A 14623-nucleotide genomic window follows, 5' to 3' on the forward strand; every position below is an offset into this window, starting at 1 on the left:
TAATTTTTTTTACAGTTTCTTCAAATGAGGAGCCAAACAAGGTTCATACGTTGCAGTCAACTGATATATGTCTCTTAAGTCTGTAGTCTCCAGAGGGTTGTGGCATTCAGAGCCTGAAAGGTAGCCAGTGCTGCCATACTGCAACTCCGCAAAGCATGTCAGGTTTATAATGACTGTTGGGGAACCAGAAAGGCTGTATGTGTTTTGGAAATGAAAACCGTTTATGGAGACTCCCTTCTGTCTCTCAAACAGAAATGGTTTTTTGTACAGGTGCCTTTCCTTTAAAGGCTCTTTATCATCAGCAGCAGCTTAAAATCTCATGCTAAGATGATTGGACCTTTTAAATCAGTTACCCTTTTGGTAACGGTGAGTTCTTTTGCAAGATTACAGCAGGAAGGGCAATTAATTTATATTACATTTCCTGAAGCTAAGCATTAATTTGTTATATTTTTGGCCTTGATAAAATGTTTCCAAAGGGAATATTGATTAAACTGGATTTTCTGCCTTTAATTATAAAACTGAAATTCAGAGACATTTATTACCAGAAAATAGTGACTGAGGAGTGTAAAACAGGTTAATTCAAATAAATTGCTAGAACTATAGAAGAGAATAGGGGAGCTTTAGTTAAGGAAACAGAAATGTTCAAAATAAAACCAACTGCCTTTCTCTCAGCCTTCTCACAATATTTCTTTGGTTGTACTCTAATATTATATCATATTCACTTTTTTCTTGAACCTTATAAATCAAAATTCAATAATTGTATATTAACAACCTATATTTTTCCTGAATTCAGAATTAATAACCCGTTTGGTTATCTGATTTTTCCAATAGCTCTTTCTAAGTTAAATTCTTTACTACCATCGACCTGTGTGGAAATAACATTTCTGTGGCAATATTTATTCCTCCCAGTAATCTAGGAGTAAAATTGCAAGGTTCTTCAGTTGCCATTAGTATGGATTTTTGCTGTCTGCACCAGCACTTAGGGAGATTGCTTACTTGTTGTGGCTACAGATTGTGAAAAGGGCCTTATACAGCATCAAGGCTCCTAGGAAGGGAGACAATAAGTTAAAAGTAAGAGTGCATGCTCCCAATTCTACCACTAGCTTACTATGGAACCTTGGACCTGTTTTCTAACACCGCTGTGGGCCTTTGTTTTTTCATCCATAACATGAGGTAACTGGACCAGGTATCTGAGATATTTTTTTTTTAGCAATACAGTTCTTTAAAAGTAAAGGATACTGCAGAATCCTTGCCTATAATTTGAAGTGAGAGAGAAGTCATATAAGGAGCAAATTGATATAGGCATCTGCATGTGCTCAGGACCTGCTTCAGGTTCTAAATTCCCATGTGCTAGGGCTTTTAAAATGGATTTAAGGTAAGGCTTATGAAACTACAGAGAGTACAGTAAGGTAAAATACTGTCTAAAAGTGGGTGACCAGTATCAGGGCAAAGGGAAACAAAAGGTAGAAAAGAAAAGTACAGCTAAGAGTAAGATTAAAAACAAAATGAGGGCTGTGAGCACTCTGGTTCTTTGGGAATGTGGGTGTTAGTAGGTAACATTTTTTTCTTCCCCACTAAAAATTCTAAGGTTCACCCAGGTGAAAATGAAAGCATCCCAAAGCCAATGGGGATATTTGTTAAATACACATTCTGCAACAAAATTAATTAGCTTTGTTCTGGTATTCTCCGGCTTTCTTTGTTCTCTGAATACCACTTTCATTAGCCAATCTACAGCTTCTTGCAAGGTGTTATGAATTGTTGGAGCCACCACTGCAATATTCACAGAAAAAGAATATGGACTCCCTGGTTAAATTTGATAGCTACCCTAAAGATAATGTGGTTTCATAGGCACAGTACTTTATAATATTGATAGCCCAAACTATGATCCCTTAAAACATCTAAGGGATGGATGATTACATGAAAATCATTATATCAGAAATTTGTAGAAAACACTTCGAGTAAATAGCCATGTTATTAAGTGGATTTTAACATTTAATGAAATTGGGAGATTTTTTATGCCAAATATTGAATACTTTATCAGACTAGAGAGATGTAAATAATGCTAAGAATGATAATGCAAATGGATTTCTTCAGAAACGGGAGGGGTTAAGCTTAGTTTTGTGTATAAACTATACAACTTACTCTCAAATGTGTAATTTATCTTTTAGCACCCCAGATACTCGCCCAGCTGGTCTGGAGGAGGCTGATCAGCAGCCATTGCCTGGAGAACAAGGAATTAACTTGGACAACTCAGGCCCTAAACTGCCAGAATTTTCAAACCGACCACCAGGTGATAAAATGTTAACTAAAGTTTATATGCTTGTCATCATTTATTTACAGCATTATAAGTCTTTTTTTCAAGGAAACAATAGTATTTTATTTTGTGTACTAACTAGGCTACTTTGGTGATTTAATGTGTCTAGTATTTGGAAACTGTGCCTTGATATTAAGTAAAAAAATTTAAAATATAACTTCTGAAGGCATGTGTGTGCATGTGTGTGTATGTATTTTTTTGTGTGTGTGTATTTTGCTCAAATTAGTCTTCATTATTTTAGGTCTTCATAAAATCAGACTAAAATGTCAAGTGCCTCTTTATTCTTGTCAATATCAAGGTTCTAGTTGGCATCAAAATGGATTAAGATTAAATGAAAAGATGTTTTCACTCTAATCCTGCCTGCCTGCCTTTCCTGCAGCCTTTCCTACTGGGGCTTTCTCAAAGCAGAGAACTACCAGGGTTTAAAATAAGATTTTTTTAATACAACTTTTATTATGAATCTTTAAACATAAAAAATATGTAAAGAGTAATAAAAGAGACACTCATGTACTTCCTACCCAGGTTAATAATAAATAGGACCAATATTGTTGAAGCCCTCTGTGTTGTATCCTCCTCTGATTATAAAATAATATCATCCTCTAAATGTTGAAAATTATGTTGAAAAGGAAAAAGTCTCCTAAAATTCGTTCATTCCAACCTAGGTATTATAGAACCAAGGCCAGCTGCCACAGTGTCTCTATACCTGGTTCCTCTTGGCCTAAGCAGTGATTTGTAACTTTATTCCCATGTGACACAGTTGAAGACACAAAGCCTGTCACATTTAGGCCACACTTCCATGTGTATACAAAGGATTATGTTTTGTTTCTTCCTTTCTAGTTCCTCCACCTCCTTTTTTGGCATGTAAGTGTGAGTGACGTTATTTTAGGGATAAACTTTAGTCCACCCTTAATTTATGTATTTTAAAAGTGAATCCAAAAAAAAAGTGAATTCATTATGATGTCAGTACTTTGTGTTATTTATTACAAATTGTTTGGGCACACCACACTTCCCATCAGTGAGTTACAGCAGCACAGTTGAGGCTGGGAGGTCACCAGTCTTTGGTGGTGGTCCAGAGGCATTATGAACAGGAAGGTGCCTTCTTCCCTCGGATACATCTGAATTCTTCTGTTAAATCCCAGGGGTTCTCACACACATTATGGCTTCCTTTCTACAGTTTGCAAACTGGAAGCCTGTAGGCTGAATTTAGCCTACGATATGTTTGAATTGTCGTGCAGCATCCTAAACCAAACAGAAACCTGAATTTAAATGCCTTTAGATAGAGCATCAGCTCTGCAGTTTGGCTCTGTCCGCAGAACTACTACTGTCTTATACCAGCCCACTTCTCTTCTTCATTACCGGTCTGGCCCCTAAAGGCATATGAATTTTCATCCCTTGATTAATAGACTTGGTTTTTTATTATGTTATATGCCCGTGTGTGTCCTAGCTTTCCCTCTCCACCATTCTGTCACAACAGCCCCGATCTGTCTTATCATTAATGCCCTTTGGACTGCTGCCTGCAGCTTCTGGAACCTTTACAGTAGCCCTTAACTGTTACTTGTGAGAGAGGCTGCTGTACTGTCTGTGCTGCTCTCTTTGGTATTTATGCTGTCTGGTGGCCTAATTTTAAAGAAAAAGGCATTTGTATCATAGCCCTGACATCAAGGCTTCTACAGAAATTACAGTTCCTAACATGGGAACCTGAGTTAAACCTATAGAAATGCCATATGTTGTTGGCTTTATAAATGTAAAGAGGTTAGTTAGGCCTAAAACAAAAAAGGATTAAAAAGAAACTTCAAAACTGGATTCTGCACATTGTACTCATTGGTGCCATGTCTTTCATTGGCTAGAAGACATTGATTAGCTATTAAACACAGGGTGTGACCCTGTGGATCAGCAGCATTTGATAGCTGCTCTGTGAAAATCTTAAGCCAACACTTCTGACTGCCAGGGCCAGTTGTCCTTATGCCTGTACCTTCGTAAAACTTTCCTAATATATTTTTCATGCACAGTGAAATAAATCTAGTTTGTGAAATTGTATGTATCCCAGTTATATGCCCGCTTTTTCCCACTGAACAACCTTTATTCTTGGTTAATGATCTTTTCATCCTTTCTGCTGATTGTGTAAGGTTTTGGTTCTAAAATGCCAAATAAAATCTTCACAAAAGAAAGAATCATTTGAGATGTTGCCTTCTAGAAATCTATAAGGTATTGTCCCTCAGAGTTCTTTTCCTAAAATTATTTTTTATTCCTGAGGGCTGTGCTTCTTGCTTATTCTTCAATTATGGATTCATAGAAAATATTTCTCCAAATAAAGTTTTACATGTAAGAAAGTAAACAGAAATTAATATTCGTAAAAAGAACTTCAGTGCCCTCATTTTATTTTCAATGTGTGTATCAGCTTCTATTAGCTCCTACTATTTATTGAACTGATTTACGTCGGAGGGGCAGTTTAATTCATTGGGTTTCCCAAAGAACTGAGCCTGAAGGATGCAGCATGGTGTGTGAAGCCAATGGATTGTAGTAATTTTAAATCCCTCTTCCTTAAGGAATTGAATCCTAGAATTTTATATTTTACTTCTGTTGAAAGAATAAAAAGGCTATCTTCAATGCTGGCGTTTTCAACAAAACCAAGCCTTAACAAAATTAATCTGTGCTAACAGAAAAAAAGTGACTCTTAAATGCTTCATTCACAAGTACAATGAAATATTTACTATGCTTGCATGAGACCCCAGTTCTGGGCAGTCAACTGTTTGCTGTTGATGGAGTTTTTCTCGTGTCATCTGAATGTTTGGCTGGTGTAGACTTGGCCAGTTTCAGTGCATAGCACAGTGTCTATTAGAGTCTTAGTGCAGCGATGCCTCATTCAAACCCTGAAGACTGAGGAGCTCCAGGTTCTTGATGCTTTGCTTTTTGCTTCCTTAAGCAGTGTGCCTCTTTGCTTATGTCAAAGAATGAGGGGCTGCCCCTACCCCCGTGGGAACGGGCACGCCTGAGCTGTTTGTGCACAGTCTGTGCAACCTAGATGAGTATTGCTTGGCTATACTCTAAAGGTAGCAAAGCTTTTCTTGCTGAAAATCTAACTTCCCTGATTTTGGGGGCTCGTTTTAGGTTATCCTTCTCAACCAGTTGAACAGAGGCCACTTCAGCAGATGCCTCCTCAGCTCATGCAGCATGTGGCGCCCACACCCCAGCCACCACAGCAGCAGCCGCAGCCGCAGCCGCCGCCGCCGCCCCCCAGTCAGCCACAGTCTCAGCAGCAGCAGCAGCAGCAGCAGCAAATGATGATGATGCTAATGATGCAGCAGGACCCCAAATCAGTTAGGCTTCCAGTCTCCCAGAGCGTCCATCCCCCAAGGGGCCCCCTGAATCCGGACTCCCAGAGAATGCCCATGCAACAGAGTGGCAGTGTGCCTGTCATGGTCAGTTTGCAAGGACCTGCCTCCGTGCCGCCATCACCTGATAAGCAAAGAATGCCAATGCCTGTGAATACTCCTTTGGGAAGCAATTCAAGGAAAATGGTGTACCAGGAGAACCCCCAGAATCCTTCCAGCTCACCACTGGGAGAGATGTCCTCACTCCCTGAAGCAAGTGGCAGTGAAGTACCATCTGTCTCAGGAGGCCCAAATAACATGCCTTCACATTTAGTGGTTTCCCAGAATCAGTTAATGATGACAGGGCCAAAACCTGGACCATCACCCCTTTCAACAACTCAAGGTGCAACTCCCCAGCAGCCTCCTGTAAATTCCCTGCCCAGCTCTCATGGCCACCACTTTCCAAATGTGGCTGCCCCAACCCAAACATCTAGGCCTAAAACACCAAACAGAGCCAGCCCCAGACCCTATTATCCTCAGACACCCAACAACCGCCCTCCCAGCACAGAACCTTCAGAAATCAGTCTATCACCAGAAAGACTCAATGCCTCCATAGCAGGACTCTTCCCCCCACAGATTAATATTCCTTTACCTCCCAGGCCAAATTTAAACCGAGGCTTTGATCAACAGGGCCTAAATCCAACAACTTTGAAGGCCATCGGACAAGCACCTTCAAACCTTACCATGAATAATCCTTCCAATTTTGCTGCCCCACAGACTCACAAATTAGATTCTGTGGTGGTGAATTCTGGAAAGCAGTCTAATTCTGGAGCAACAAAACGGGCAAGTCCAAGCAACAGTCGCAGGTCTAGTCCTGGGTCAAGTAGGAAAACCACCCCAAGTCCAGGGAGACAAAACTCAAAAGCCCCTAAACTTACTCTTGCCTCTCAAACAAATGCAACCTTGTTGCAAAATGTGGAGTTGCCAAGAAACGTATTGGTCAGTCCTACTCCTTTGGCCAACCCCCCTGTACCTGGGAGCTTCCCTAACAACAGCGGGCTGAATCCTCAGAATCCTACCATGCCTGTGGCTGCAATAGGGGGTGTTCTTGAGGATAACAAGGAGAGCTTGACTATGCCTCAGGACAGCGATTGCCAGAATTCCCAGGGTAGGAAGGAGCAGGTAAACGTTGAGCTAAAAGCAGTCCCTGCCCAAGAAGTTAAAATGGTCCCTGAAGATCAATCCAAAAAGGATGGGCAACCTTCGGATACTAACAAACTTCCCAGTATCGAAGAGAACAAAAATTTGGTGTCTCCTGCTATGAGGGAAGCGCCAACATCGTTAAGTCAACTTCTTGACAACTCTGGAGCTCCTAATGTGACCATTAAACCCCCTGGGCTTACAGATCTGGAAGTAACACCTCCAGTAGTTTCTGGAGAGGACCTGAAAAAAGCATCTGTCATTCCCACACTGCAGGATTCGTCTTCTAAAGAACCCTCTAATTCCCTAAATTTACCTCACAGTAACGAGCCATGTTCAACCCTTGTGCATCCAGAATTGAGTGAGGTCAGTTCTAATGTTGCACCAAGCATCCCTCAAGTAATGTCAAGACCTGTCAGCTCTTCCTCCATTTCCACTCCTTTGCCCCCAAATCAGATAACTGTTTTTGTAACTTCCAATCCCATCACAACTTCAGCTAACACATCAGCAGCTCTGCCAACTCACCTGCAGTCTGCATTAATGTCAACAGTTGTCACAATGCCCAATGTGGGTAGCAAGGTTATGGTTTCTGAGGGACAGTCAGCTGCTCAGTCAAATGCCCGGCCTCAGTTCATTACACCTGTCTTTATCAATTCATCCTCAATAATTCAGGTTATGAAAGGATCACAGCCAAGCACAATTCCTGCAACCCCACTGACAACCAACTCTGGCTTGATGCCTCCCTCTGTTGCAGTCGTTGGCCCTTTACACATACCTCAGAATATAAAGTTTTCTTCTGCTCCTGTACTGCCTAATGCCCCCTCCAGTAGTCCTGCTGCAAACATACAGACAGGTCGACCCTTGGTCCTTAACTCACGAGCCACCCCTGTTCAGCTTCCTTCCCCACCTTGTACAACTTCTCCAGTTGTCCCTCCTCATCCCCCTGTCCAGCAAGTAAAAGAACTGAATCCAGAGGAGACTAGTCCTCAGGTGAGCATCTCAGCAGATCAGAGCACTCTGCCCTCTTCACAGTCAACCACAGTGGTTTCTCCCCTTTTGACCAATAGTCCAGGCTCCTCTGTCAACCGGCGAAGCCCAGTCTCATCTAGTAAGGGCAAAGGAAAAGTGGACAAAATCGGCCAGATTTTGCTGACCAAGGCGTGTAAAAAAGTTACAGGCTCTCTTGAGAAAGGGGAAGAACAATATGGTGCAGATGGAGAAACTGAAGGCCAAGGGCTAGAGACCACAGCTCCAGGGCTCATGGGAACAGAGCAGTTATCCACAGAGCTGGACAGTAAAACCCCAACACCCCCAGCACCCACTCTGCTAAAAATGACCTCTAGCCCTGTGGGCCCAGGCTCCGCCTCAGCAGGACCCAGCTTACCTGGCAGTACTCTCCCCACCAATGTACGCTCAATAGTAACCACTCTGGTACCCTCTGAGCTCATCTCCGCGGCGCCGACCACAAAAAACAATCATATTGGCATAGCATCTGAGCCACTTGCAGGTGGCCTAGTGGAGGAGAAGGTGGGATCTCATCCAGAGCTTCTACCCAGCATAGGTATGTACTTGGGGCCTGGCATCATCTCATGTCAATTTTTGATGACCTATCCCACAAGAGAAAGCATGACTCCTTTTCTACTTGGAGGAAGAAGAATGGGCTAAATGGCAATAGTGATAGTTTCATTTATTTGAAGTACATTGGGAAATATACTTCCCTTTTAAAATCCCACGTTGTTTACATTCATTAATATGGTTCTCTCTCAGCTCCTGAAATAATCATATACCTTTTATTTACATAAAATTTTTCATTTTACAAAGAAGCATTTTCACCTGTGTTACATCATCTTCATACCAACCATGTCAGGTAGCCCTAACCCCATTTTGCGGGTGAGAAGATTGAAGCTTAGAGTTCAGTATTCATTCAAAGTCTATACTGTGAGCCTCCAGTTTAACCACGTCCCTTAAGGGTAAACAGTTTCTGCAGGTTCTCCTTACTGTGGTAAAGACTTGCTCTCAACTGTTCAGAGCAGGTTTCTCATAGCCCCTTCCTCATTGTACTCTATCCCAGGGACTCTTCCCTTCAGACTGGCTGCTCCAGGGGAGAGCTTTCCAGAAAACCAGCTTTCATGGTAATAGACATGGGAGGAGCAAAGTGGTTAAGAGATAGGCTTAGGTTGGTGCCAGCATTTACCGGCTGTTTGGGCTTAGGCAAGTTACTTGACTACTCCAAACTTTAGTTTCCTCCTTTGGAAAATGGGGACAATAGTAGTTGTAAGAATTCAACGAGATAATGTATATAACATTTTTAGCACGGGGCTAGAATATAGTAATCATTCAATAATAGGTAAAGAATTCTTATCACCTGTTTCTTTTTGATGCAATCTCTTTGAAAATTAGACCATTCCATTCATGTATTTCTAGTTCAGGTTATTTCCTATGTACTGGTAAGGTGGGCTAATTATGGAAACGTAGATGTCCTTACATCTCCCCTCCTTCCCTTGGCATCTCCCCCCGCACCCGCCCCCCCCCCACACATACGTAATGTTCCTCCTCCTGTGAGGCTTAAGTGGTACAGAAGTTCTATTTCCCCAGAGTGGAATCAGTCAAACACTGCCAAAGCTCAAAGGACCTTTGCTGTATCCTAGGCCAGCCAATAGTGCCTGTTTATGCAGCTAAAATGCTTCGAGGGGCAGGAGGAGGGGCAGAAAGAACACAAGCTTCTGGTAGGATCAGAGTTCAAATTCTAGCTCCACTGGTACCAGTTGCAGTTGGATAAATCCCTTAACCTCTTGTAAGCCATGTACTTCACCAGTAAACTGGAGATTGTAATTCCTACCTCCCAGAATTTATACAAAGATTCATTGAGTGGGCTTAGCGTAAAAGCCAGCACACTGCCTCACACAGAGCCCTGGAAAGGTTAATTCCCCTGCTCTCTGCCTATTCACTTCAAAACTAGAGATACAGGGAGGGATAAAGGCCTTTAAGGAGTTCTCTGCCCTTGGAGGAGACAGAGACTTCATAGGGCTGGGTGCTGTAGATTCCTGGTTCTAGTTCTGTTGATGTAGGTGAGCCCTAAGAATTTTTTTGAAACCTGGTGTAACTTAAATATATTCTCCACTATTAAATGTTTCCATTCTACTTCCTTTCAGGGAACCTCTCCCTCTGATACCAAGAGAATAATGATGAAGTTGTTAGAAAATAACTTTTATCTGGATCCTGTGTAATCCTAGAGAAATACAGGAGCATTAGGGAGATGAACCAGTAGTTGGAAAAAAAACTTCTCAATTTCAGTTAAGATTATTTCCATTCTTTTTCAAGGGGCTTCTGTGCTTTTACCTTGAAAGTGTGAGAAACCAATACTGGAGTAAAAAATAAAAGTTAAGGTACAGTTTTAAGCTTTATTAGATAAACATCCAAAATAAATTCTTAACACAAATGCATCATTGACTAAGCAGGGAGAGAAATCTACAAAAGTCACAATTTCCACATGAGGGTAAAACTTATTGTTGTAGAGTTTATCTAGGATGTTAGACTGAGTGTCAAGATGGGAGGACATAACCTTGAGTGACTGTGGCATATCTATGTCTTCAATCTTTATGGTATTGATCCCAGAAGTTCCCATTCTAGAGTACATTGTGTATTCTATTCCATTCCTCTTCAAGGGCCTGAGTTCTCTCTGTCCTTCAAAGCCTAATTCTGATGTTTCTCCCTTTAGTATACCTTCAGATTTCTCAATCTAGAATTGATCTCCCTTGCTTTGGACTCCCATAGTACTTTATACTTTATGAATCTGCTTCATATAACTTCGCAGTTCACTCCAGAGTACCACTTGTCTATATCTTTAATACTAGACTGAGTTCCTGATGGGCAAGAAGAATGGAATTTGGTCTCTAAGGGTGCCTGGCACAGAGCCTTGCCCCTAGTAAGTTCTTGGTAATTGTTAGATAAAATAAGTAGATAACATATCAAATTGATTTGATTCATTAAATATGAATTGAATACCTGCTTTATGCCCATCACACTTGCCAGGTGCTATAGAAAAGTACACAATACATGATTCATTTCAGGTCTCAAGGAACGTAGTCTTTAGAGGGTTGAGACAATTTTTTAAATGCTAAGGTTGAATGGTATAATTGTCCTTCTGAAAGTGGTTTGGGTTGCCTACTAAAGTATGCTTTTGGGTTTTTTAGAGTACTGGACAGAACTTGACCCCAAGAAGCAAAAATTATGGGTGCTGTTGTCCTCATGGCCATATCCTTCCTTGATCTTTGCACATACAAAAAGGAAAAACAGACCCCGCCTAGCATTAGTCTTTGTTACTGAGTGTTAAGGTAGTTAATTTTTTAAGCAAGTTTTGGAATGTACTGTGCTTTCAAAGTTAACTTCAAGTGCTGCTTTCTAAGAATATGTGTATTTCAGCAGTTACTTAGCCCTTGATTCAGTCAATGCTTTCTGCTTTGTTTAGAAAAGAATGTTAAAGGCCTGTTTCTTTTCTTTCTTTCTTTTTTTTTTTTTTTTCTTGCCTTAGCCCCTTCACAGAGTTTAGTCCCAAAGGAAACTCCAGCCACAGCACTGCAGGGGTCTGTTCCCAGACCAGGTAAGGCCCACCTTGGAAAAATTTCTTGAATGGAATAGGTTACATGTGAAGGAACCACTGCTGTCCTCAGTGTGCCAGGAAGTGGCTGAAACTGTCTCATCTGTTTGCTTCAGAGCAGACTTCGGTTGAGTGGCAGAGCTTATGCAGTACTATTTGAAGTTATTTTTCCCCTGACCAGCTTGCTCTCTGACACATTCCTCGTGTCAGCCAGGGAACTCAAGAAGGACATCTCAGTGCCCATTGTCTGCCACCAAGCCGTGGGTGGTTTCCATTGCAGAGTTTGCCCTGTTCCATGACCCTGGCACCCATAGCTGGCAGCTGACTGATTGGCATACGGTAACTCACTGGGGTGGGAGGCATTACTGCATTAAGACAGTAATTGCATTATGACAGGAGTGGAGGCTTGTTCCGAAAACCTCTGCTGCAGTGAGGTAGCCATTCCTCCAGGGAGTCGGAGTCATTTCACTCATGTCTGGATGGCATTAAGTTTCTTCCCATGACCAAGATATTGTAAATAGCACTAGGGATGGTGTTTCTGGAAGGTGGAGCCCATGGTAATCTGACAAATAACTACTGTGAAATGCTGGGTCAGCTCTGAATGCATGAGGATCTTGATGGCAATAACAGCCGTCAAGAGTAGACTGCCAAAGCAGATAAAGATTATAGATTTGTTAACAGTTTAGTCTTACCTGGCTCTTTGTCATTGTAGGTTATTGGGGGATACCCCCCACAAAAAAAGAAGTATGACTGCTTTCCACAAGGAGGTTAGAGTCTCGCTGACAATACAGTTCACACGCTTGACAAAATTTTTTAAAAAAATAAAAGTTTAATTTTGAGTCTAAGTCAGTAAAAGTAAGGTAGAAGTTGGGAATTCCCTGGCAGTCCAGTGGTCAGGACTCTGTGCTCTCACTGCCGAGGGCCCAGATTCAGTACCTGGTCGGGGAACTAAAATCCCACAAGCTGCACGGGGCGGCCAAAAAAAATTAAAAATAAATAAAATAAAATTTAAAATATTTGTTTAAAAAGTAAGGTAAAAGTTGTGATTATTTTAAAACCTGCTTCAGGGTGCCATGTCCTATATGATGGATAGGACTTTCTATTGTACATTCTTCGGGTAAAACCAGGCCTCTGAAAAAATGGATGAGCAAAAAACATTTTAGCCACCCAGATTTGTTTGTTACCAACTACCCACATGATACCTGAGAAGGGTAGAAATGGAACAGATTCTTCAGAGAAGGAATTAGATAGTAAAACTCATTTTTAATGAGAAAAGGAGCAACTAGAAAGGGGAAGGGAATTCCATCTCCTGCCCCAACTCTTTTCTCCAGAATATGGACTTTACCATATCATATGTCCTCCTTCTCAGAGTAATTTGCTGAAGAATCTTGTTCCTTTTAAAAGTTTGGCTCAAATGAATCTCCTTAGAATACTGCCTACGCCAATAATTGCCTTCACCAAAACCCCTTTGATTTCCACTTATATGAATTAGCTGTGATAGTGTTAAAATTGTCAAAAGCATTGAATTTTGTTTCAAAAGAGCAAACTAACCAAAATTTTTTGTAGTAAACCTCTTTTGACTTGAGCCATTTTTAGTTTTTTTTTTTTTTTTTTTTTTTTTTCCGGCACGCAGGCCTCTCACTGCTGTGGCCTCTCCCGTTGCGGAGCACAGGCTAGGGACGCGCAGGCTCAGTGGCCATGGCTCACGGACCCAGCCGCTCCACGGCATGTGGGATCTTCCCAGACCGGGGCACAAACCCGTGTCCCCTGCATCGGCAGGCGGGCTCTCAACCACTGCGCCACCAGGGAAGCCCCATTTTTAGTTTTGAGCACACATTTCCTGAGTTTCTTTGCTCCAGCAGAGACTCAGTGAGTTGGTATCTGTTTCTTGTGGAGGGGGTTCCAGGTTTTATGAGTTAGATATGGGGAGCTAAATAACAAATGAGAAGCATGGATTCTCCTCTGCCAGCATCTTTCACTGAAGGCAGAGTAGGACAGCCTCTTTACGTGAAGGCTGCATCAACATGAGCATCAGAGCAATACTAATAATAGCTAATACTGAGTTATTACTAAGTGCTGCTGTACTAAGTTTTTGATATGTGTTATTTAATTTAATCTTTTTAACTTTGAGGTGGGTAAAGTGGTTATCGCCATTTTTCAGATGAGACCTTGAGCACAGAGAGGTCAAGCCATTTGCCCAAGGTCACATGGCTAATAAGCAGTGAGGTCAAAATAACCCAGTCACTCTGACTCTGCTGCCATCAAGGAGGTTACTGTGTAATAAGGAGGGTAGGTTAGACATGTACACTGAGTTTCAGGTGTTGAATTCCCTGAAATGGGGGACAGGGAAAGGACTGTGGGAGACCAGAGGCAGGAGAGATGACTGTTATCTGATGCATCAGCAATGGTCTTTTGGAAAAGATGGAACTACCTAAAGGCATATAATGGAGGAAAAAGATGTTTTCCTGCTGGTGCTTATAAAGAAATGCCTGGTAAACCCATAGGATGCTCATTTAAGCAAAACCCTGCTAGACAAATGACAGAGATTTTCCTTTTTTAGAGGACATTGCTGAGAGGTTGAGGAAGAGAGGAACATAATGGGGTGTATAGGTGATATCTCAGAGTAAAGCAGTCTGCTTTCTAAAACTCAGGAATTCCTTTGGAGGAGAATGCATCCTTAATAGATATTTAAGACATATTGGAAGATTACTGTTTAAAAAAAATATGTCAAGAGGGAAGAGATATTCTAAGAATGAAAACAGTCTCTTCTACATGAGAGGAAGAGGATTATTTTACTAAAAGAGATATAGCTGGATGAAATATGAACCAGGCAATGTAATTTAGTTACGTTGATCCAAACAGGATTACCTCACAGTATGGAGTAGAAATAAAAATAGACTGAGTAAGTATCTTATGCCCCAGACAACTGAGTTGTGTCCATGCCAACTCTCTGTCTCTATACCACGTTAGGGTGAGGATCCTGCTGCGCATGGAGACCCGTTAGCCTAAACAAGGCATTCAGAATTCTCATAGACACCTAGCTTCTCCCTGTGGACATATACACCAGAAGCTCCTACATCTCATTTCTGTCCTTTGTATTTTTAACAGAACTCGAGGCAAATGCTGCCATAGTCTCTGGACAAAGGTAAGATGATCACTTCTGCAGACTTAGCATGAATATGGCATAAGCCTCTTTGAAAG

General features: G+C 41.5%; 1 protein-coding gene across 8 annotated transcripts in view; it reads left to right on the plus strand.

Moving 5' to 3' along the window:
* Positions 1–14623, plus strand: part of NCOA6 (nuclear receptor coactivator 6) — a 108072-nt gene that overhangs the window by 79085 nt on the left and 14364 nt on the right. For all 8 annotated transcript variants that reach the window (XM_081256781.1, XM_081256776.1, XM_081256778.1 and 5 more), the window contains 4 exons: positions 2169–2290; positions 5423–8386; positions 11357–11425; positions 14531–14567. In XM_081256781.1, the coding sequence (XP_081112907.1) occupies positions 2169–2290; positions 5423–8386; positions 11357–11425; positions 14531–14567 (3192 nt within the window). The remainder of the gene's footprint in view (positions 1–2168; positions 2291–5422; positions 8387–11356; positions 11426–14530; positions 14568–14623) is intronic.

This window comes from Mesoplodon bidens (genome assembly GCF_964165515.1).
Source record: "Mesoplodon bidens genome assembly, chromosome: 15".
Taxonomy (NCBI): Eukaryota; Metazoa; Chordata; class Mammalia; order Artiodactyla; family Ziphiidae; genus Mesoplodon; species Mesoplodon bidens.